At 40.7% G+C, this 23,169-nt stretch overlaps 1 protein-coding gene across 5 annotated transcripts in view; it reads right to left on the bottom strand.

Annotated features, from left to right (window-relative positions):
- The window catches only part of LOC119243452 (core histone macro-H2A.1), a 78,383-nt gene that overhangs the window by 28,092 nt on the left and 27,122 nt on the right, over nt 1-23,169 (bottom strand). For all 5 annotated transcript variants that reach the window (XM_037509271.2, XM_037509270.2, XM_037509273.2 and 2 more), the window contains exons 3-4: nt 21,985-22,091; nt 21,464-21,661 (exon numbers count right to left, since the gene is read on the bottom strand). In XM_037509271.2, coding sequence (XP_037365168.1) covers nt 21,464-21,661; nt 21,985-22,091 — 305 coding nt within the window. The remainder of the gene's footprint in view (nt 1-21,463; nt 21,662-21,984; nt 22,092-23,169) is intronic.

The raw sequence follows: 23,169 nt of genomic DNA, 5'->3' as shown, positions 1-23,169 counted from the left end.
CTGGGCACAGCCAACAGAGACAAACCCCCAGTTTTGTGGTAAGGGTGGAAAAAAAACATGTTTGCCTACCCTGTACCTTCAGTCTCCTGGACAGACTCAGGTTTTTCAACAGCTAGAGATTAGTGAGGTGTTCTCAGGGGATACAGACAGGGAGACCCCAACTTTGCACTTAATCTTAGCCTTGCAGCAGCTTACCAGTACCTTCCAGGAAGGGACTTACTCATCTGGAGCCCTGATTGTTTTTCAACTGTCACCCAGGGGTCACCTCCAGATCATTTGGTGTGGAGACCAGCAGGTTTTATGACCGAGGCCCCACTGGACTATATATATATCTGCATACTTTGAAAAAGGCTGCCCAGTATCAATAGCCAGAGACTAGGTGTTGACAGAGATCCGTTCCTCTGGATCACTGGCAGGTACGGGTACATCCTCAAGAACACAGGCCTACCAAAATCAAAACAAGCTGCTTAGATAATCACAAAATTTTGAAAGACAATCAAAAGCAAAGGTAATGTTAAAAGCTAAGGTTCATCTCCTGTACAAGACCACTCCTTCAAGACTGAGAAAGACAACTGTTTTGACATAGAAATAAACACAGAAATTCAGCAAAATGAGGAAAAACAGGAATATGTTTCAAATGAAACAAGATAAAATCTCAGAAAAAGGAGGTAGAAGACCTGATCTCCCATCTCCGGGAACTAAAAAAATAATAAAATAACCAAAAGCCAGCAAAAGAAAACTCCAATAAAAATAATGCCAGACAAGAACACTTCACCCTGCAGAGATCTCCTTCCTCGTTTTCAAATTCCTTGGGAATTTGCTATGACTAAACCCCCACTCCAAGTAGTATTAGAAGGAGCTTTAGGATCTAATGCAACAAAGGACCTGAACAAGGAATTAAATAGAACCACAAAACAATAACAAAATGACAGTAATAGACTTCATATATCAATAATCACCCCAAACATTAATGGACTAAACTCACCAATAGAAAGACAGTGTAGCTGGTTGGACTAGAAGACTGAACCCAATTTCGGCTGCCTCCAAGACACACCAAACTTCCAGAGATAAACACAGATTGAAAGTTAAGGGTTGGAAAACAATTCTACAAGCAAATGGCACCCAAAAAAAAGGCAGGGGCAGCCATACTTCTATCAGACAAAATAGATTTCCAGTTAAGAAAAAGGTGACAAGATTCAGGCATGGACACTATATAATGATCAAGCGGACAATACACCCATCAACATATCCTCACCAAATGAGGGAGCACCAAAATACAAATCACTGTCGTCTCTGAAAACAGACACTGGAGAAAATATGTAGAAGATAAGATGACTTCAATACCCCACCCTATGAATGGGCAGACTGACGAGACAGAAAATAAATGAGGACATAATGATCACATGGGCCTGACATTTAAAGGACCCTCTAAAAATCCAAATACACATTTTTCTCAAGTACACATGGATCATTCTCCAGGATCAACCAAATACTGGGTCTCAAGTCAAACATCAGCACATACATGAAGATCAAAATCATACCAAGTATCTTCTCTGACCATAAAGGTATCAAACTAGAAATCAATTACAAAAAGAAAGCAAGGTGATCCCCCATTACATAGAGACTGAACAACACACTACTACTGAAAGACCGCTGGGTTAATGATGAAATCAAAGAAAAAAGAAAATATACCCTAAGATGATTGATAATGAGGACATAACCTTTAAGAATATATGGGACACAGCAAAAGCAAGCAGTATTCAGAGGAAAATATATAGCAACATAGGCCCACATCAAGAAACAAGAACCCAAAGAAACCTCATGTTCCATCTCAAGAACTGGAAAAAGATAGAAAAACAAAAACCAAAAGCCACTAGAAGGCAATAAAAATTAAAGCAGAAATAAATGAAAGAGAAATCAAAAAAGACATCCAAAAGATCAATGAAATCAAAAGTTGGTTCTCTAAAAAAAAATAGACAAACCTTTAGCCAGGCACACAGAGAAAAACCTCAAATAGAATTATAAATAAAAGAGGAGAAATTACAACAGACACAGTAGAAATCCAGAGGATAATTAGAATTTACTATGAATGTTTATATGCAAACAAGTTCAACAATCTAGATGAGATGGACAAATTCTTAGAATTAACAATCACCCAAGGCTGAGTAAGAAAGAAATAGAAAACTTGAGCGAACCAATTATGAGCAGAGAAATTAAAACAGTAATCAATAGCCTCCCCCCAAAAACAAAAGCCCAGGACCAGATGGTTTCACAAGTGAGTTTTACCAAACATTCAAAGATGAAAATCTTTCAAAAAACTTAGGAAGAAGGAATACTACCAAATACATTTTACGAGGCAAACATCACACTAAATAACAAAACCAAACAAAGACAACACAAAAAAATAAAACTATAGACCCATCTCCCTAATGAACATGAATGCTAAAATCCTCAGTAAAATCTTAGCAAACCAAATCCAACAATGCATGAAAAGGATTGTGTATCATGGCTTATGTGGGATTTATTTGAGGGACACAAGATGGTTCAACATTCGAAAATCAATTAACGTAATTCACCACATCAACAAAAAAAGATAAAAACCATATTGTCATCTCATACTATCATCTATTATCAATAGATGCTGAGAAAGCATTTGCTAAAGCTCTATATCCATTTATGAAGAAGGGCTCAAAAAATTCAGGATAAAAGGAACATATCTTAACATAATAAAAGCATATTTGACAAACCCACAGCTAACATCGCTCTCAATGGCGAAAACCTGAGCCTTCCCTTAAGATCTGGAACAACACAAGGATGTCCACTCTCTCCACTGCTTTTAATGTAATACTAGAAGTCCTAGCTAGAGCAATTAGGCAAGAGAAAGATATAATGACAATCCAAATTGGGAAAGAAGTAGTTAAGGTATCATTATTTGCAGATGATAAAAAAATGCACAGAAAAACTAATGAAAACAACAGTTCAGTAAAGTAGCAGGTCACAAAATCAAGACACAAAAATCAGTAGCCTTCTATATGCAAACAATCAGTCTGAAGAGAAGAAATTAAGAAAAAGATCCCATTTAAAATTGTACCAGGGCCTCCCTGGTGGCGCAAGGGTTAGTTAAGATGCAGCACTATGAAGTTATCCTTAGCCACTGCAGCACGAGTTTGATCCCTGGCCAGGGAGGTGACCCACATGGTGCGGCAGACCTCACCTGTCTCACACACTGCTCCCCTCAGCAGCGTATTTCAGTAGATCTACCTGTTTGTTCCCCACTCTGTCTCTGGTGAATCCTTTCACCCCTCCGCACTTCTAGCCTGTACCCCAGTTCTTGTATGCATAAATAAATAAATCTTTAAAAAAATAAAATTGTACCAAAAAATTTAAATATCTGGGAATAAGCCTAACAAAGGGGAAGCTCTCCTGCCCACCTGTGTCTATGGAGGTGACTCTCTTTTTCTTTTCCTAATAAACCTGTCCTTTTAAAATGTAAAAAAGAAAAACAAATCTAACAAAGGAGGAGAAAGATTTATACAAGGATAATTATGAAAAATTTTTAAAGGAAATAGAAGACACAAAAAAATGGAAAGACGTTCCCTGCTCATGGATTAGAAGAATTAACACTATTAAAATGGCCATCCTACCCAAAGCAATTTAGAGATAAAATGTAATTCCAATAAAAATGTCATTGATATTCTTCCAAGAAATGGAACAAGTATTGCTGAATTTCCTATGAAATTACAAAAAAAAAAAAAAAAACAAAAAACAAAAAACCCAACAGCCAAAGTTCTCCTGACTAAAAAGGGGAAGAATGGAGGTATTACACAACCAGACCAAGCCATAATAATAAAGCCAGCATGGTACTGGGAGAAAAGGATACATAAAGACCAATGGAATTGAACTGAAAGCCCAGAAATAAAACTGCACATATATGGTCAATTAACTGATGACAAAGGAGCAAAAAACCTACACTGGAACAAGGAAATTCTCTTCAATAAATGGTGCTGGGGAAACTGGACAGCCACAAGCAAAAGAATCAAACTAGACCAGTATCTCACACCATGCACAAAAATCAATCCAAAAATGGATTAGAGACTGGGATATAAGATCTGACACCATAAAATATATAGAAAAATATATAGAAGAAAACATAGGCAAAACAACTCATGACATAAACTTCAAAACATCTTTGAGGACTTGTGTCCTAAAGCAAGGAAAACAAAGGAGAATACAAACTAAAATGCTTCTGAATCACAAGAGACACAGTAACCAAATGGAGAAAATATCTGCACTCCATTCATCTGATAAGGAACTGATATCAAAGATCTACAAAGAACTTACACAACTCAACAAAAACAAAGCAAATAACCAAATCAAAAAGTAGAAGTGCTAAAAAGACATTTCTCCAAAGAAATACAAATGACCAACAGGCATACGCAAAAATGTTCAACATCATGTACTATCAGGCAAATCAAAACCACAATGAGATTACACCTCACACCTGTGAAAATGGCCCATATTAAAACAAACAAAACAACCAGAAACAACAAATGCTGATGAGGATGTGGAGAATGCAATTCCTACTGATGGGAATGCAAACTGGTCTACCCACTATGGAAAGCTGTGTGGTGGACCCTTGAAACACTAAAAATCAATCTACCATATGACCCAGCAATTCCACTCCTAGGTATCTTTCCAGAGAACACAAAAACACTAATTCGAAAGGAAACCTGCTCTCCTATGTTTAGCAACACTGTTTACAATAGCCAAGATATAGAAACAACCTAAACAGTCCAGAGAAGATAACATGAGTGGATCAAAAAGATGTGGTATATATTCACTATGAAATACTACTCAGCAATGAAAAAGATAAAAGTGCCACTTACAGCAACCTGGATGAAACTGGAAGGGATTAATCGAAGTGAAGTGAGCCAGAAGGAGAAAGAGAAATACCAGATGGTTTCACTTATAGAAACCATCTATAGAATCTTGTAGAATCTAGAGCAACCAAAGGGTCAGGAAAAAGAGAAAACTTGCTGACCATAGATCTGAGGCACACAGTAGGGTGGGGGTGGGGGGTAGAAGTGTCAAAACAGGGGAAGGAAGAACACAAGGGACTGCGGTGATGGTCCACGGGGGCTGTGTTGGTGGGAGAATTATGGGGACTGCACATGATAAGAGAAATCAGGTACTATTCAAAAATTAACAAAGATGTAAAAATAAATATATAGAAAAAATGCACTGGCAAAGATAAATTTATAGTAGAGATAGTGGATCAGTCACTTTAAAAGCTAGTATGATGACTAAATAAAAGTGACAAAATTGCCTTTAACTACAACAATTAGATAAGGAATGCACAGAATTTTAAAAATGTGACACAAATATAAGATGTTGGCAGGATAGTAAAGAGGAAGAGTTTTAGAATTCATTCAAACTTAAGTTATTTCATCTTAAAATAAAATAGGATGTCATATGTGACCTTTACAGTAGCCACAAACCAAAGCCCTATGGTAGATGCAAAAAAGATGAGAAAGGAACTTAAGGTTATCAAACTAGAAGAGAACAAGAGAGGGAAGGAACAGAGCGAAACCATAAAAATAACCAGAAAAAAATAACAAAATGGCAAAAAAAAGTACTACTTATTAGTTACCTTAAGCATATTTTTTAAAGATATATTTATTTATGCATATAAGAGCTGGGGTACAGGCCAGAGGTATGGGGGGTGAGAGGATTCACCAGAGACAGAGTGAGGAGCAGAACAGGCAGACTGACTGAAACATACTGCTGAGGGGAGCAGCAGGTGAGATAGGAGAGGTCTGCTGCGCCCTGTGGGTTGCTCCCTGGCTGGCCAGGGATCAAACTCATGCTTCAGAGGCTGCGGATTGCTTCACAGTGTGGTGCTTAACCCCTTGCGCCACCAGGGAAGCCCCCAGTTAACTTAAATATAAATAAACTAATAATTCTATTAAAAGACACAGAATGGCTGAAGATATAAAAAAAAAAAAAAAGACTCATCTATATACCTGCCGTGCTGAAGATAAGAGATAGAGACACAGAGACTAAAAGTACAGGGGTGGGAAAAGATGCATGCAAATGAGAAACAAACAAAAAACAAAGGATAAAGCCTTATTTCTAAGAAGCAATATAACCATTCAAACAAAGACTCTGATAAAAGCAAAGAAAGGATGCTACATAATTATAATGGGGGTCTCCAAAGACAGAAAATAGCAGTTGTGAAATCTATGCACCAACACAGGCACAACTAAATATATAAACTAAACATCAACAAACCTAAAGGGAGAAACTGACAGCAACAGAGTTAACAGCAGAAGATTTTAATACTCCACTTAATGTCAATGGACAGATCAACCAGCAGGAAATCAGTAAGAAACATCAACATTAAGTGACACATTAGAGCAGATGGACCTAATAGATACATACAGAACATTCCATCCAAAAGCAAAACAAATATTCTCAAGTGCACATGGAACATTCTCCAGCATAGGTTACATATTAGGCCACAAAGCAAGTCACAATGAATTCAAGACTGAAATTATATCAACCAACTTAGTTGATATAATTTAGTAAAATTAGTATGGACCAAATAGTATGGAGTTAGAAGTCAATTACAAGAAAGCCATACAGAGCAGTGGAAATTAAATAACATGCCACTGACCAACTACAGAGTAAATGAAAAAAAAAAAAAATCAAAGAATTAAAAGCATACCTCCCTGGTGGTGCAGCAGTTGAGCGCTGGGTTGCGAAGCTGCCCGCAGCCTCTGCAGCCCCGGTTTGATCCTCGGCTGCTCCCTGGCCACTGGAGGAGGGTCCCACATGGCGCACAGACCTCTCCTGTCGCCCACTGCTCCCCTCAGCAGTGTACTTCAGCCTGCCTGCTCTGCTCCCCTATCTGGCTCTGGTGAATTCTCTCACCCTCCCGCGCTTCTGACTGTACCCAGTGCTTGTATAAATAAATAAAAAATAAATCTTTAAAAAAAAAAAAAAAGCATACCTTCAGACAAATTAAAACAAAATTCAACATACAAAAACTTTCAGGATACAGCAAAAGTAATTCTAAGAGGGAAGTTCATAGCAGGCATACCTCAAGAAACAAGAAACCCTCAAATAAATAACCTAACTTTGTATCTAAAGGTAGTAGAAAAGGAACAAATGAATGTTAGTAGAAAAAAAAATAAAGATCAAAGCAAAAATAAATGGAATAGAAAAGATAAATGAAAGTAAGAGATGGTTCTTTGAAAAAAAAATTGAAAAACCCTTAGCTAGGTTATTCATAGTAAAAAATAAAGAGGTCCAATAGCCAAACCAGAAACAAGAGAATAACCTAAATTACAAAAAGACAAAAGATGATAAAAGACTACTCTGAAAAATTATACTTCAACAAATTGAATATCCTACAAAAAATATATAAATTCCTAGAAATAAAAAATCCCCTAAGTCTGAGTCATTATGAAAGAGAAAATCTGAATATACCAATTACTAATAAAGATTGAATCAGTAATCAAAAACCTCCCCCAAAAAGTCCAGAACCAGATGGTTTCACTGGGGAACTGTACCAAGCACTTGAAGTTTTATAACCTAGACTTCTCAAACTTTACCAAAACAGAGGGACTGCTTCCTGACTCATTCCATGATTCCAATCACCCTGATAGCAAAACCAAGGGACAGCATACACACATATAGATGTAAATATCCTATATAAAAATACTACTAAATCAACTTCAATACATGACAAGGAGGGGTCTCCCTGGTGGTGCAAGGGGTTAAGTAAGCACCACACCATGAAGCTATTCGCAGCCTCTGCAGCACAAGTTCGATCCTCGGCCAGGGAGCTACCCACATGGAGCAGCAGACCTCTCCTGTCTCGCCCGCTGCTCCCCTCAACAATGTATTTCAATCAGTCTGCCTGTTCTGTTCCCCAGTCTGTCATTGGGAATCCTCTCCCGCCTCCCCGCATCTCTGCCCTGTACCCCAGCTCTTGTATGCATAAATAAATCTTTAAAAAAAAAACATGACAAGGATCATACACATGATCAAGTGGGATTTAGTCCAGGGATGCATTCACAAAACAATCAACAATGTATACCACATCAACAAAAAGAATAATCATCTTATGATCATCTCAGTAGATCCAGAAAAGTATTTCACATAAGTCAGCATCCATGTATGATAAAAACTCTCAACAAAATGGATTTAGAGGGAACATACTTCAATACAATAAAGGCCGTATCTAATCAAACCCACAACTAACATTAAATTTAATTGAAAAGCTGAACACCTTTCCTCTAAGATCAGGAACAAGACAGGAACGCCCACTCTCAGCACTTTACTCAACACTGTGCTGGAGTGCTAGTCAGAGCACCTAGGCAGGGAAAAGAAATTAAATGTCATCCAAATTGGAAAGGAAGAAGCAAAACTGTCACTATTCATGGGTGACATGTTTTTGTATACAGAAAACGCTAGAGACTACTAAAATAAGAAAAAAACAAGTGAATTCAGCAAAGCTCTGGGAAACAAAATCAGTTATGTATCAGTATAGACTCCACCCATAACATGGTGAAACAGAGAGGCTGAAATTACCCTTTCCCTTACTATAGAAAATATTTGTTCATAGGAAGATCCAGACACTTCAACCATGGTTACACAGTCCCAGGAGCTTCACAAGGGGCTTGAGAACTGACGTTGGTGGCAGCTGATGGGAAAGAACTAGAGGAAGCAAGGGGAGCGTGACTGGGTTTGGAAGCCACTTCCCAAGCCACAACGGGGCAACCCAGCACATTGCAAAATTCCCTGGAGAAACTTTGTAGACACGTGAGTGGGCACAGACCCAACCTGGGGCAGTGGGAACTCTGCAAGTGGGATGGTGTGGGCATCGAAAGCTCCCTCCCCACCCACCCCCACTCCCAAAAGAGATCAAAGAGAAATAAGGCTGAGCCATCCTGGATCCAATAAAAAGCCTAACAGTAGAAAGGACTTTGGAGTTAACTCACAAATCCTTTGGGAAAGTAAAGAAAGGAGCACATATATCCTAGACCTGAAGACACAGTAGTTGAGTCAAGGGCAGCAAAGGCCACAATGCCTTGCCCACTGGGAGGCCCAAGCTTCATTGATTACCACCCACCCTCAGCAGAGAGGAACAGCAGGGAGGTTGGGTGGGAGGTGATGACAACCTAAACACACAATACAGCTTGCTGTGAAACAAAACAAGAGGTAGAGGTGACTAATATCACTCCTCAAACTGAGATCTAATATTAAAGTCCCAAAGCCCTCTTCTACCTCCATCTCACACCAAGGTAAACTAAGATGATTAAAAAAAAAAAAAAAAAAAGCCAAAAAAGCCAAATCCCCAGCACCCCAACCACACACATGCACAAATAGCTATTAATAAGGCAATACACATAGTGAGGAAGCAAGGAACATCTCAACATATGAAGGAAAAGCAAAATGAGGACAGTAAGTCCTGGGACAAATATAAAGGAGACAGAAATAGAGAAGCTATCTGACAAAGACTCCAAAATACAATATTAAAAATGTTGAATGAGGTACTAGAAAGTCAATCAAAGGCAGGTAGGAAGGTGCAAGGTCTCAGAAAGGAGATAAAAAAAGTTTTTCATCAAAGAATCTGAATATATAAAAAGATCGCAATAAGATTTTGAATGAAATGCAGACAAATTTAGAAAGACTTTAAATAGAATTAAACTGGCAAGAGAATTTCAGTTGTGGAAGACTCAAGTGAACAAATTATATGCCTAGAAGAGAGAGTGTCAAGACACTCTGTTAAAATGAGGAAACTACACACAATGTTAAAATGAGGAAACTACAGGAAATATTAGACTCAATTAGAAGAGGAAACTTAAGAATGACCAGGCTCCCAGATGGGGAAGAAAAACAGAAGCAGAAACCTTATTCAAAAAACAGAAACAGAAGCAGAAACCTTATTCAAAAAAAATAGTAAGAAGAACTTTCCAAACTTACAGAATGAATTAAATATGGTTGCCCAGAAAGCAGAGAGAACACTAAATTTTTAAATGCAAAAAGACCTACACCCAGGGCCTCCCCGGTGGTGCAGCAGTTGGGCGCCGGGTTGCAAAGCTGCCCGCAGCCTCTGCAGCGCCGGTTCCAGCCCCAGCTGCCGGGCGAGGGTCCCACATGGCGTGCAGACCTCTCCTGCCGCCCGCTGCTCCCCTCAGCAGTGTACTTCGTCAGTCTGCCTTTTCTGCTCCCCACTTTGACTGTGGTGAATTCTCTCACCCTCCTGCATTTCTGACTGTGCCCAGTGCTTGTACAAATAAATAAATAAATCTTTTAAAAAAAAAAAAAAGACCTACACCCAGACATATCATTGTCAAACTAACAAAAATCAAAGATAAAGAAAAAATTTCACAGATACCAAGGAAAAAATTAATAACTTACAATAACTCCCAAATGAGGATTTCCCAGATTTTAGCCCAGGCAAGAAGAGAATGGAAGGAAATATTCACAGTCCTAAAAGTCAAAAACTGCCAGCCAGCAAGTCTCTATCCTGCAAAATTATCATTAAAGTATAAAGGTGAAATAAAGATTTTCTTAGACAAAGAGAAGCTAATGGCGTCTGCCCCTACCAGACCTGCTCTTCAAGTAATACTGAAAAAAGTTCTACAAGAACTGAAACACAAATTCCTGAGCAAAATGACAATAACAATACAACACTAGAGGCATGAGAAAGAACAGTATGAGTCAACAACAGAACATTAAGTGGGAGGAAGAAACTGACAGAACCTGTATAGTTAAATGTCAGAAAGCAGACACCAGCTCTGAAAGGGTCTAAACCTCAGAATTTAAGAAAAAGCTCCATAGACACCCACAGATGAAGAAGCCAAGAAATTGATAGGAATACTAAGGAAAGCTGCCCAGAAAGTGTAGAGACAAATGGAAAAAGAAACAACAGAAAAATGAAACAGTCCGAAATCAAAAACAAAATGGCTGATAATAAACATCAACAATCAACCTAATGTGAATGGTGAGAATTCACCATTAAAAATATGGATGTTAATTCACCATTAACAATATGGGTGTAAAAATTCCAGCCGTCTATACTTCATTTGCAACAGACCCATTTAAAACTAAAAGACCAAAACTAAAAATAACAGGCTGGAATAAGGTCATACATGCTAGTAACTCAAGAGAGTAAATCGGGAACTGCTGTTCTCATACCCAATAAGCTAGACTTTCAACTCTAAGGGTAATTTGGGACAAAGATGGTCACCATATACTGATAAGGGAACATCTCGCCAAGAAAATCTAACTGTTATTAATATTCATGCTACAAATATAGGAGCACCTAGTTATATAAAGCAACTATTAACCAGTCTTAAACAACCTATTAACAAAAATACAATCAGAGATCTCAACATACCAATGACATGAAGGAAAAAATCATCCAGACAGAAAATGAACAAAGAAATAAAGCCCTTAAATGGACATTTATAGAGCTTTCCATCCTAAAAGTAATGAATGCACTTACTTCTCCAGTGCACATGGAACATCCTCCAGAACAGAGCATTTACTAGGACATAAACATGCCTCAGAAAACACACAAAAGTGGAAATTATATCAAACGTCATCACAGACCACAACACCATAAAGCTAGATCGTAACCATAGAAAGAATCCTGGAACAAACACAAAAATTAATTCAAATGGATTAAAGATTTGGACATAAGAACCAAAATCATAAAATACTTGAGAGAAAACATAGGGACACACTACAGGACATCTCCCACAAAGATATATTTGGGAATACAACCCCAATAGCAAGGGAAACAAAAGCAAAAATAAACAAATGGGATTACATCAAATTTAAAAGCTTTCATACCTCAAAAGAAACCATCACAAAAACAAAATGGCAACGTACAAAATGGGAAAATATATTTACATACCACACATCCGATAAGGGGTTAATCTCTAAAATTTACAACATTCTTACACAATCCAATAACAAACAACCTAATAAAAAATATAGGCAAAGGACCTAAACAGACAACTCTCTAAAGACATGAAGACGGCCTACAGATACTGGAAAAAATATTCAACATCAACGATTATAAGGGAAATGCATATTAAAACCACACTGGGGTACTATGTCACCCCTGTGAGATTAGTCCATATAAAAAAGAATGGAATTAACAAATGTTGGTGAGGTTGTAGTGAAAAAGGAACTCTCATCTACTGTTGGTGGGAACACAAGTTGGTATAGCCCCTGTGGAAATGATATGGAGATTTCTTAAGAAAATTAAAGTGGAAATTCCATATGATCTAGCAATATCTCTATTAGGTATTTATCCAAATAATATGGAAACTCCAATATTAAAAAAATTTATCTACGTCAACGTACATAGCAGCACTGTTCACAATTGCCAAGTCACGGAACTAACCCAAGTGCCCTCCAACAGATGAATGGATAGAGAAATTATGGGACATATACTCAATGGAGTATTACATAGCTGTGAAGAAAGATGAAGCAGTAGCATTTGAGACAAAATGGATGGACCTTGAGTTTATTATGTTAGTGAAACATGTCAAAAAATGAAAGACAAATATCAAATGGTTTCAATCATCTGTGGAAAATGAATACCATAAAAAACATTTACAGGCAAAGAGTAGTAGGAATAAAACTTTAACTCAGAAAAAAAGAAAGTAACGGTTACCAGAGGTAACAGGGAACAGGGTGGACGTGATGGGGGAGGGAAGCAGATGATGGGGTATGGACATGGGAGGTTTGGTGGAGGGAAAGCAAAAAAGGCATTAAAGACAATGTAAGCAAGATTTGCAGAGCAGAGTTCAAATAAAGCTAAATGTTTTTGCTGGTTTCATTCAAGTTTTATAAAGTAGCAACTGAGAAATAATCATTATTGAGAGGAAGAAAGAGAAAAATCTGTTGTATTTTATGCACTAACAAATATCAGAAAGAGAAATTACAAAAACAATCCATTTACAATCACATCAAAAAACAAAATCTCTAGAAATAAACTTACCCAATGAGGTGAAACACCTGTACAGTGAAAAGTATAACACAATGGTGAAAGAAATTTAACCCTTTGCACTCCGAACAATTTTACAGTATTTTGATTTAATTTCTTGTGCCATTTCAAGATAAAACTTCAGGGAAACATGCATGTCTCAAAAAGTTGCGTTGAAATAACCTAAATTCCCCGTAATCACTAATAAATTGCAATGTCCCCTGAGAGGGGACATCCGAGTGATATGCTAGAATTCCAATGTCCCCTGAGAGGGGACAGCAGAGTGCAAAGGGTTAAACCACAAATAAACGAAAATATATTCAGTGTTCATGGATTGAAATAACTAATATTGCTAAAATATCCATATTACTCAAAGCAATATAAAGATTCAATGCAATCCCTTTCAAAAGTCTAATGGCATTTTTGACAAAGAACAATCTTAAAATTTTTATGGGACCACAAAAGTCCCCAAATAGTGAAAACAATTATCAGAAAAAACAACAAAGTTGGAGACATCATGTGCCTGGATTTCAAACTATACTATAAAGCTACAGTAATCAAAACAGTATGGGACTAGCCATAAAAAACAGAGCTATAGTTCAACAGGACGGAAAAGCCTAGAAATAAACCGTACATATTTGGTCAATTAACTTATCACCAAAAAGGGCAAGAATAACCAGTGGAGAAAGGACAGTTTCTCCAATATAAAGTACTGGGAAAACTGGTTACATAGAAAAGAATGAAACAATTATCTATACAAAAATTAACTCAAAATGGATTAAAACTTGAATGGAAGACCTGAAACCATATAACTCCTAGAAGACGACACTGGTATCAAGCTCCTTGGCATTAGTATTAATGATGTGTTTTGAATCTGACTCCAAAGGGGTCAAAAGAAAAAAATAAAGATTCTGCACAGCAAAAGAAACCATCAACAAAATGAAAAGGCAAACTACTGAATGGAAGAAATATCCACAAATCATGTATTCAACAAGGGGTTAATATCCAAACATATAAAGACCTCCTACAAATCAATAACAAAAATTTCAGTTAAAAATGATCAGAGAATCTGAGATGTTTTTTTCCAAAAGATGACATACAACAGGCATATGGTAAGCTGCTCAACAGCACTAATCACCAGAGAAATGTAAATCAAAACCACAATGAGAGATCACACCTTTCAGAATGGCTAGCATCAAACAAGAAATAACTGGAAAAGTTGTAAAGAAAAAGGAACGAACAATATGTATTGTTGAAGGGAATGTAAATTGGTACAGTCACTATGGAAAACAGTATGGAGGTTCTTAAATATTAAACAAAACTACCATTTGATTCAGCAATTCCATTTCTTATCCAAAGAAAATAAAAACACTGATTTGAAAAGCTATATGGACTGCTATGTTCACTGCAGCATTATTCACAATAGCCAAGATATGGAAACAACCTAAGTGTCCCCTGGTAGGTGACTAGATGAAGATGCGAATCAGACACAGACAGACAGACACACACACATTCACACACACCCTGAATACTAATCAGCCATTGCAAAACAGAATAAAATCTTGCCATTTACAATAACAGATGAAACTTTAGGGTATTACGCCAAATGAAAATTTCTTAAATCTAAGACAAGTGCCGTACAATTTGACTTTTTGTGGAAACTAAACAAAGCCAATCTTACAGAGAACAGATTGGTGGTAATCAGAGCAGAGAGAAGCTGGGGGATAGGCAAAATGCATGAAGCAGATCAAATATGAAGTTATAAAATAAGCCAAAGAGATGTCGTGTGGAGTAGGGTCCCATAGAAAACATAGTATTGCAAATTTGGAAAACTGCTAAGAAAAGATGCCAAATAGACTATGTGATGATCATTTTGCATTGTATACAAATATCAAATGTCATTAGGTTGTACACCTAAAATATAATGTTGTATGTCAATTTTAAAAAAGTGGTATTGTTTAAATGATGGTATATCAAATTATCACATTTAGCATTTAAATTTCTTTGGGTATGTTTAAATGAATCATGAAACTTTTTTTTTTAATATCAATCTTTATTATATGCCCAAAATTATATCTTTTGCAAAACTAAATATATTTTGAAAAGTTTGTCAAATTTTATATGTGAGATATAAACATTTTCAAAATTGTTTTAGGAGACATGAAACAAAAAGTTTGAAAACCACTGCTTTGCCCTGTTAACTCCAAGCATACAGGAGGTGCTCAGTAAATGCTCAGGAACAGGAAGCGGTTGAGAAGTAGTCAAGGATTTAGCGCTTCTGCCCAATGACACTTGAGAGGTGAGAAATCCCTAACTGCTAGAACTTCAGGCAACCTGGAGCGGAGCTGGTTTTATTGGGAGATGCCCGAGAGCCTCCTCCTGGCTGCAGCTGCCTGCACAGCCAGGCTGTAAGGCTGCTCAACCTGTGGCAATACTAGTGGCTTTCAGTGATGATTCATTGGCTTGTGGCCTCCTTTATTAAAACCGTTGTCCCCACTCACACTGCAAGGGGTGGTTTTGCAACCCTCCACCATCAGAACAGGGAGCGTCTGCCAAGGAAGTGATCTGTGGTCACAGGACATGCAAGTGATACTACATCTGAACGCTGAACTTCCGCATTTGAGTCCTAACTCTTCTTGCTGCATAAACTTGGGCAAATTGCTCACCTATCCTAAGCCTTGGAATCCACATCCAGAAAATAAGGCTAACATGGGAGAATCCCTGATTAAGTGAGAGAGAGAGGAAGTAGTAGTCAAAGTCTGTGCGGACATAAACCACTCCTTCCCAGATCTCTCCAGTCCATCAACTTGGCAGGTAATCCCTGCCTCTTCTCTGCAAAGTTCCCAGCCCACAGGTGACCAAGTGCTTTCAAGGCCAGCACAGTTATCTCAGGAGACAGATGTCACTGCGCTCGAATCATAACAATGACACTCTTAGTTTCTCATAAAATCTGTAATCTATAATTATGTTCCTTTCTAACTTTTTGGCATTAAAATGTCCTTTGTTTTATGAAATGGTGATACTAGGTGGTAGATTCTTTTCATATCCTGGCTTGGGGGAAAATATGTAAGCAAGCAATATTCTTTGTCAATCTCCAAAATGACTGACTCTTTAGAACTTCATATAGTTTTACAAATCCAAAAGCTCCGTGTACTGTACGCACCCAGCTTTGTTTTGAGCAGCTGAAAATCTAAGGTCACAGTCTATGGGAAACATAAAAATCTGTAGAACTAAGTGTCCAAAAAGACTTGTGTAAAATTATCAGCCCAAGATAAACTGCCTAGTCTCTTTTATTCTGATGTTTGAACTGCCAGAAATTTCACTAAAAGGTCAGGCAGAATTTTGCAAGGATGGCAGCTTCTCAAAAGGACCTATTCCTTTCTTTGGCATTCCTTACCAGAACATTAATCACTCAGTTTGCAGTTTAAATATTTATTTCTCATGAGAGAAAGAGGTGCTCTACCAAAATCCTCTTGGGCCTTTTGCTAGGCAGTGAGGCTCAGGCATCCCTCATGGCCCAGGAGGGGGACTTTCACCTGGGTAACTGGAGGGTTCATGTGTGAAAATTCCTAGGTGTGATCATTTATCTGAATTTTGAGCAAAAATGATCCTCATGGAGACCCTCTAAGGTCCTTTCAGTTTTAGTAATTACTCTGACCAGGGGTTTTAACCCAGGGGATTTAAGCATAAATGGTTTTCTTTGAATCTTGGGTGTTTTATTTAATAAATTTGAAAATTTTACCTTGAGAAGTAAAAGTCTGAACAGACTTTTCTACCTGCCAAATACAATGGCTATTCAGGGACCCCACATGCACAACCTGTCAAGCTCTCTCTGGGAGGAGCCAGTGTGCCCCCACCCCTTTGCCAGGGACTCTCTCCCCAGTCACTTGAAGGTCCAGATACCTGACTCCCTCGGGTCTCTGCGCAAGTGTTGCTTACCTAAGCAGCCCCGCCTGACTGCCTGTGTGCAGTTACACTGCCCGCGCGCAGTTACACTGCCCGTGCCAGCACTGTTTTGGTCACAGCTCCCCCTCACTAGACTACAGCTCAGTGAGCACGGAGAGAGGGCAGGGGCCTTTCATTCACCGTGGCACCCTTGAAACTGAGAACGTTAACACGCACATGTATACTTAATAGATATTGATTGGTTGAATGCATCTTTTTCAAAACAACTTGGTGTTAAATGTGAATATAAAGAGGCAGCTTTTGAAGTTTCCTAAGGGGCTAACATGCTCTAGTGTGAACAACAGCCACCAAGGTTAAAATATACTTACTGTCTGCCTCAGCAGCTTCGCCCTGACTTCACCTGAATCACCTACAGACACACTTGCCCACAAGCACAGAGACCTACATGCAGGGCTTGTCACTGTGCTCATGTGAATGCCAGGAACATTGGAAGCCCATTCGTAGAGAATGGTCTCCCTAGTTTTGCATCTAATAACTAGTCCCCTCGAGGAACAAGCACGCATGCAGACCAACTGCACGGCTATAATGCAGCTGACAGTGGTGCCAGGCAATGCTCTGAGCGCCTATTGTGCACATTCTCTTTCAAGCCTCCCACCCAGGCTGTTCTATCTCCATTTTATAGCCGAGGAAACAGATAGCAGAGAAGTTAAGCAAGCTGTCAAGGTCACACAGCCAGGAAACGGCAGAACTAGAACAGAAAGCCAAGTCAGTGTGCATCCTTAACCACTACACCACACTGCCAATCCAACGGTAACATGATTTATATATTTCAAAGGCTGAGAAGATGGGGAAGGTTTTACATCTCTCTCTGCCTTTACATGCACGGACTGTGAAGGAGCTCATTACAGAGAGTACTCTGGGGAAGCACAGGGGTGAGAGGAAGAATTTTTTACTTCATTCTCTTTGGTACCATCTACACTGTTAAACACATCGTCAAGACCAATCACACAAACAATGCAGCGTCGTGTAACCATAACACTCATCATTTGGGGTGGGTGCTACAGGTGGCCTTGTTGTCCCAGCCAGGTAAGACACTGGCAAGCAGCTAAGAAAAGGGCCTCACACCGTGGGGCCGAAGACTTTTAAAGAGCCTCACACCGTGGGGCTGAAGATTTCTTGTGCCTCAAACCGTGGGGCTGAAGATTAAACATCCCTTTGCCTTTTGTTTTTGGTCATAATAGAAATTATTTCTTGGAATATACATTGGGCAAATAATTATAAGAACATGTTTATACAATATATATAAGAATAATTATAAGCATAAAAATATTGTAAGTACATGGCATGGAAAATTACTTGCTTAACAGTTAAGCACTGAAAAAAGTTAAACACTGAATAATTTGGCCTATTTGACAGTGGGAAATAATTATTGTACAAGGGCATGTCTGATAAACAACCTAGAGCTGGTCATAATAATATTCTTCATATGAAGGTTCTGTAGAGAAGCCTTGCAATGAATCAAAAGGTTGATTACGCTAAGAGTTTCTAAGTTGAAAAAAGTTCAAATAACTGATTACTGGGAAACAACTGGTTTCCAGCTGCAGGACATGTAGATAGAGGAGTCTCCTGATATTGTAGCCTTGTTAACAGGGCGTTACCAAGGACTGCTAGTTGACCTAGGTAGTTGTTTAGGCTGCAATAGTAAGTTTAAATTTTAATTATCTATTAACTTTTTAAGGTCGTTTCTCTTCTTGAAAACACATAGGCGACAAAATGTCTGTGGGAAAGGAATGTACTGATTGTTTTATTTTGCTTCTATGCATATGATGATGTAATCCCATCGGCTTGCCTCAACTTATGAATAAAGACCCGCTGAGACCCTCAGCAGGAGATGCTTGCACCAATGTAAGAGTGTATTGTATCTGCCTCAACTTCCCCTTTCCCCTCCCCGTCAGCCCTTAAAGTTTCGCCTAGGCCATCTCATTCTTTCAGGGACACCTGACCCGACATTTTGCCGTAAGCTGGTCTTCGACAGGTGGAGGGGTAAACTGAGTCACCAAGTTACCTGAGGCCACCCAAGTAGGAAGAACTGGAACACATTGCCCAGCCCTGCACCCCTGGCCCCTGGGAGGGTTTGTGGCCTTTTCTAGCCATTTCCACTATAGCTGACTCAGCTGTCACAACTGGAGACTTTCAAAACCTCCCAATTACAAAGAATTGGGGGAAAAATATGATTTGGAATTCAAGCGTTGACACTTGAAAAACACCATGTCCCTTTCACTACAAGTGCTTAAGCATGTTACGAAGTCTTTCTCTGCGTGTCTCTGGAAAGGTTATTTTCAGAACATTCCACTTAAACCTGGAGAAGCAGGGTTCGCCGCTGTTTCTGGGAGCTGACACCACAATTTACATTAAACAAATGTTTTGAAAATTAGCTGTTCACGGTTCCAATTTCAGCTTCCCCCAGGGTTTAATGTTAGCCAAATACTGGTACAGTAAGCAGACAATGTGTTTTATTGTGTGGAAGAGAAACAGACCACCATAACAGACTTCCTGCTTTTGTAATCAAGGGAAAAGTTGAGTGTTCGAGTGATTATTGACATATGGTTATTAGAAAGACTGAGTTCCAAATATAGCTACTAGGAGCCAAAGACAGAAACACACACACACCCTCTATATTTCAAATCTAAAAAGAAAGAAAAAGCATTCCTAATATTTGGTCAAGTGGGAAGTTCACAAAGTCATGGGTAAAAACAACTGGATTAAGAAAAGGGGTGACGGGAGCACATTTGGCACTGGGTGGCTGCAGACACAGGGGTTGAAGAGGCTGCTCAAACACCAACATGCAGCCACCTGCCCTAGCCAGCCTGTGGCCCCAACCACAGCCAGGGCAAGGCCAAGCAGGGACATGACCTGCCCCCCACAGTCCCCAGCACCATGGCCCTGCCTGCCGGGGTCAGCGAGATCCTTGGAGCCCATTATCAGGAGGGGATCAATTTGGCAACTTGTCTTTTTTTAAACATTTAAAAGGGGCTGTCTCTCTGCTTCCCTGTCCTACGCCTCCCCTCAGCTGCAAATGTTGAAAGGGGGAAAAGAAACAGTTCAATCTGCTAATTTTATAGTTAGCAGGAATGAGTAACTGAGCATTCTGTGAAATCCCTGCATGGTCCACGCCTCCTCCAGGACTTGTGAGCTCAGAAAAGTGCAAGTGTCTGGAAATCACTTACAGGACACGCTTCAGTATCAGGTTTCTCTCTCAAAGAGCTGCAAGTGATTCTGGGCCAGCATGCTAGGGTGAGACGGGGGTAAGGGAGCCATTGGTAAGAGGAATTTAGATTTTGTGGTTTTCAGGGAAGCATGTGCTTGTGTTCAGAAGGGTAAAGAAATATGGCCAAGCAAATGGTGTGGGCGGGAGATGAAGGTTAGAGGTCAGAGAAGGTGCTGCCTTCCCCCAAGTGGTGGAGGCTAGTCTGTCTGAGGCACAGACAGGCCAGGCCTAATCTCTGGATCAGCTCAGAGTAGAGGGCATGTTGGAGGGTGGGCAGTGTGAGGCTCCTTCCTGGGGCCCATCCATTCTGGGAGGTGTCCTCGCTATCTCCCTCTGGGGAGAGGCTTTGGGCTCCACTAGAAGGAGGGCCTGGCACTGCACTATTAGACCCCACAAGGCATTTCCAAGGAGTTATTGAGGGCCTTACAAAATAGGGAAGTCTCTTCTGGCAAAGGCCATGGCCTCCTATTCAGATGGAGCGATGCAGGGCAGGGCACCTTTAAGAATCCATTTTATGAAAACTGCAACTTTAACTCTTCTACTGCACTAGCCCTAATTCACCAGCCCTGGAGGCTGTGACAACCACTGGCTGGCCAGGGCCTGGTAAGGGAGAGCACAGAACGTGTGTTCCAGAAGCTGGGGAGCCCCTGCCAATGTGCAGAAAAGAGAGTGTGACCACCCACAGCCAGGCCTCCAGGCTGTTGCTCACCCACACTATGAGGATCCCAGCTCTTATGTGCTGGTCTGCCCCACCCAACACATTAGGTCACACTAACAAGAAGGTTCTGTTCACCACAGAAGTTCAGCACCTAGGTTTTAGTCTCAGTCCACAAAGGGTGTGGCAGGAGCACCTGAAAAATGCATGTTTCCTCCATAACACACCATAATTCTGCAGAGCAAATTGCCCTGCTCAGAGGAGGACATGCAGCCATGGCAACACGACAGCAGTTCTGGGCAGGCAGCAGGCACCTCGGGGCAGTACAAGAAGCTCCTACACTCACAGGTCTCTCCCTATGGGTGCAGGCATCCCCCCCGGGAGCTAGCTGTGCTGTACCCGCTCCACTCCCTGGAAGCCCGTGCCTCGACCCTGAGTGCAGGAATCCAGTCTCCAGTCCAGACTCTGGCCACTTGGGCTGGACAAGCCCCTAAGGAGTCAGCTCCCACATCACACGCTCCTTCCACAGGCTCCTATCCATCAATGAGAGGCGTGGCCAGCAGGATGGGGACCCCTTCATGAGCCACCTACCTGTACCCACCCCTGCCAAATCACGTACCTTGGATTTCCTGGCCCCTTTTTTGCCTCCTGCTTTCTTAGACACGGGCTTCTTCTGGGATGGAGACTTGGCCTTTTTGGCTGGGGGTGGTGTGATGATGGCTTCCAACTTCCCTTTGGATCCTCGTTTCTTCGCTAGCAACTCAGGATGGATGTTTGGCAACACTCCCCCACTGGCTATGGTGACTCCTTTGAGCAGCTTGCAGGAAAACCAAAGTAGTAGATGGTGAGCCAGACCGTCCTGGCACTGACGCCTTGCTCTGAGTAGATACAGGTCCTTCCTCCACCACATCTACAGGGGTGCTAACAGGACCAAGGGTGTACACGGGGAGCAAGTCCGCAGGGTCCCTCACTCAGGTGGAAGGGCCAAATGCCTGTTTCATCCCAGCTCCCTCCATCCCCATAAAGCCTTGAGGAAAAACTGTTATGGGGAGGCAGGAAAGCTGCCAATAGTTCAAAATGCAATCCACCTTGATAGCCACCCAGCCTCTCTCTGGATAGGCAGGGGTCGGTGCCGCATACCTGATTTAACTCTTCATCATTGGCCACAGCCAGCAGGATGTGCCGAGGTGTGACCCGGCCCTTCTTGTTGTCTCTTGCTGCGTTACCAGCCAGTTCCAAAATCTCCGCTGTGGGGAGCAGAGAGGAAGAGCAGAGCGTCAGGCTGGAGCATCAGAGGATCAAATGTACCCTCCCCGGTAACCCTGTTCATGGTGCCAGGGATGGACTCTGGCAGTAGCTTCCCTGAACCAAGAGTCTGCAGCCACTCTGCCCAGCAAGGCCACAGGTCGACAAGTCACAGAGGCATTGAATGACAAAGCTGAGTGGTACCAGGTGGTCCCTGGCCCAACCCCTTCATTTTGGAGATAAAGAAACTGAGGCTTAGAGAGAAAAGGGGGCCTGCTGAAGGCACGTGGTAAGAGATGGTGGTGCTGTGATTTAAACCCATTTCCCAGAGAAGACTGCCTGCAGACACTACTCCAGGTGTCAGCAGGGCCTACCCCACAGAGTCAGTGGTGTGGCCGAGTGGGCTGGGCCTCCTCAGCAGACCATCATGCATGGTTTAGAGGCTTGAGGGGAGGCAGTACACTGGGGGGACTGGTCAATCTTTGTCGATGAACTTCCTGTTGAACACCTGCATGTTCAGATTCAAAACTAGAAGGGTAACAGTGGACTCAGTAAAGAGTTGGTGTCACAAAAGCATGAAGGAAAAAGGTGGCAGAATCAAAGACTAAATTTAGCACCTAATATCATGTGTCAACCCTCACTGGGATCCTGCTTATCAACAAGAAGCTACAGAAGTCACTTTGGAGACAACAGAGTAGGGTGACGGCATACCGGCTAGGAGGCACTGGGGAGTGATGGGTTTTCTTGCTGTGATTTTATCATGGCTCTGTAGGGCACACCGTGTTCTAAAGAGATGCATGCTGAAGTATTTAGGGGTGAAGAGTCTTGATGTCTGCAATTTACTCTCAAATAATTTTGAAAAGGTCTACAGAGTAAAGCAAGTATGGTGAAACCAGAGCAGCTGGCACCTCCTGTCGGCATTGTGACTATTTGACAATTTTCAAAAAAAAAAAAAAAAGGGCTATCAGCCTGACCCGCAGTTGGCAGTGAGTTAGAGTTTATTTACCTGCCCTTCTGGACAGGGTCTCATCGAACAAGACAGACCTTCCACAGCATCACAAATGGGGGAGTTCACGGGGA

This window comes from Talpa occidentalis, unplaced genomic scaffold, assembly GCF_014898055.3.
Source record: "Talpa occidentalis isolate TD23 unplaced genomic scaffold, MPIMG_talOcc4v2.1 talOcc4.13, whole genome shotgun sequence".
In the NCBI taxonomy this organism is placed as follows: domain Eukaryota; kingdom Metazoa; phylum Chordata; class Mammalia; order Eulipotyphla; family Talpidae; genus Talpa; species Talpa occidentalis.
This window is presented reverse-complemented; position numbering and strand designations above follow the sequence as displayed.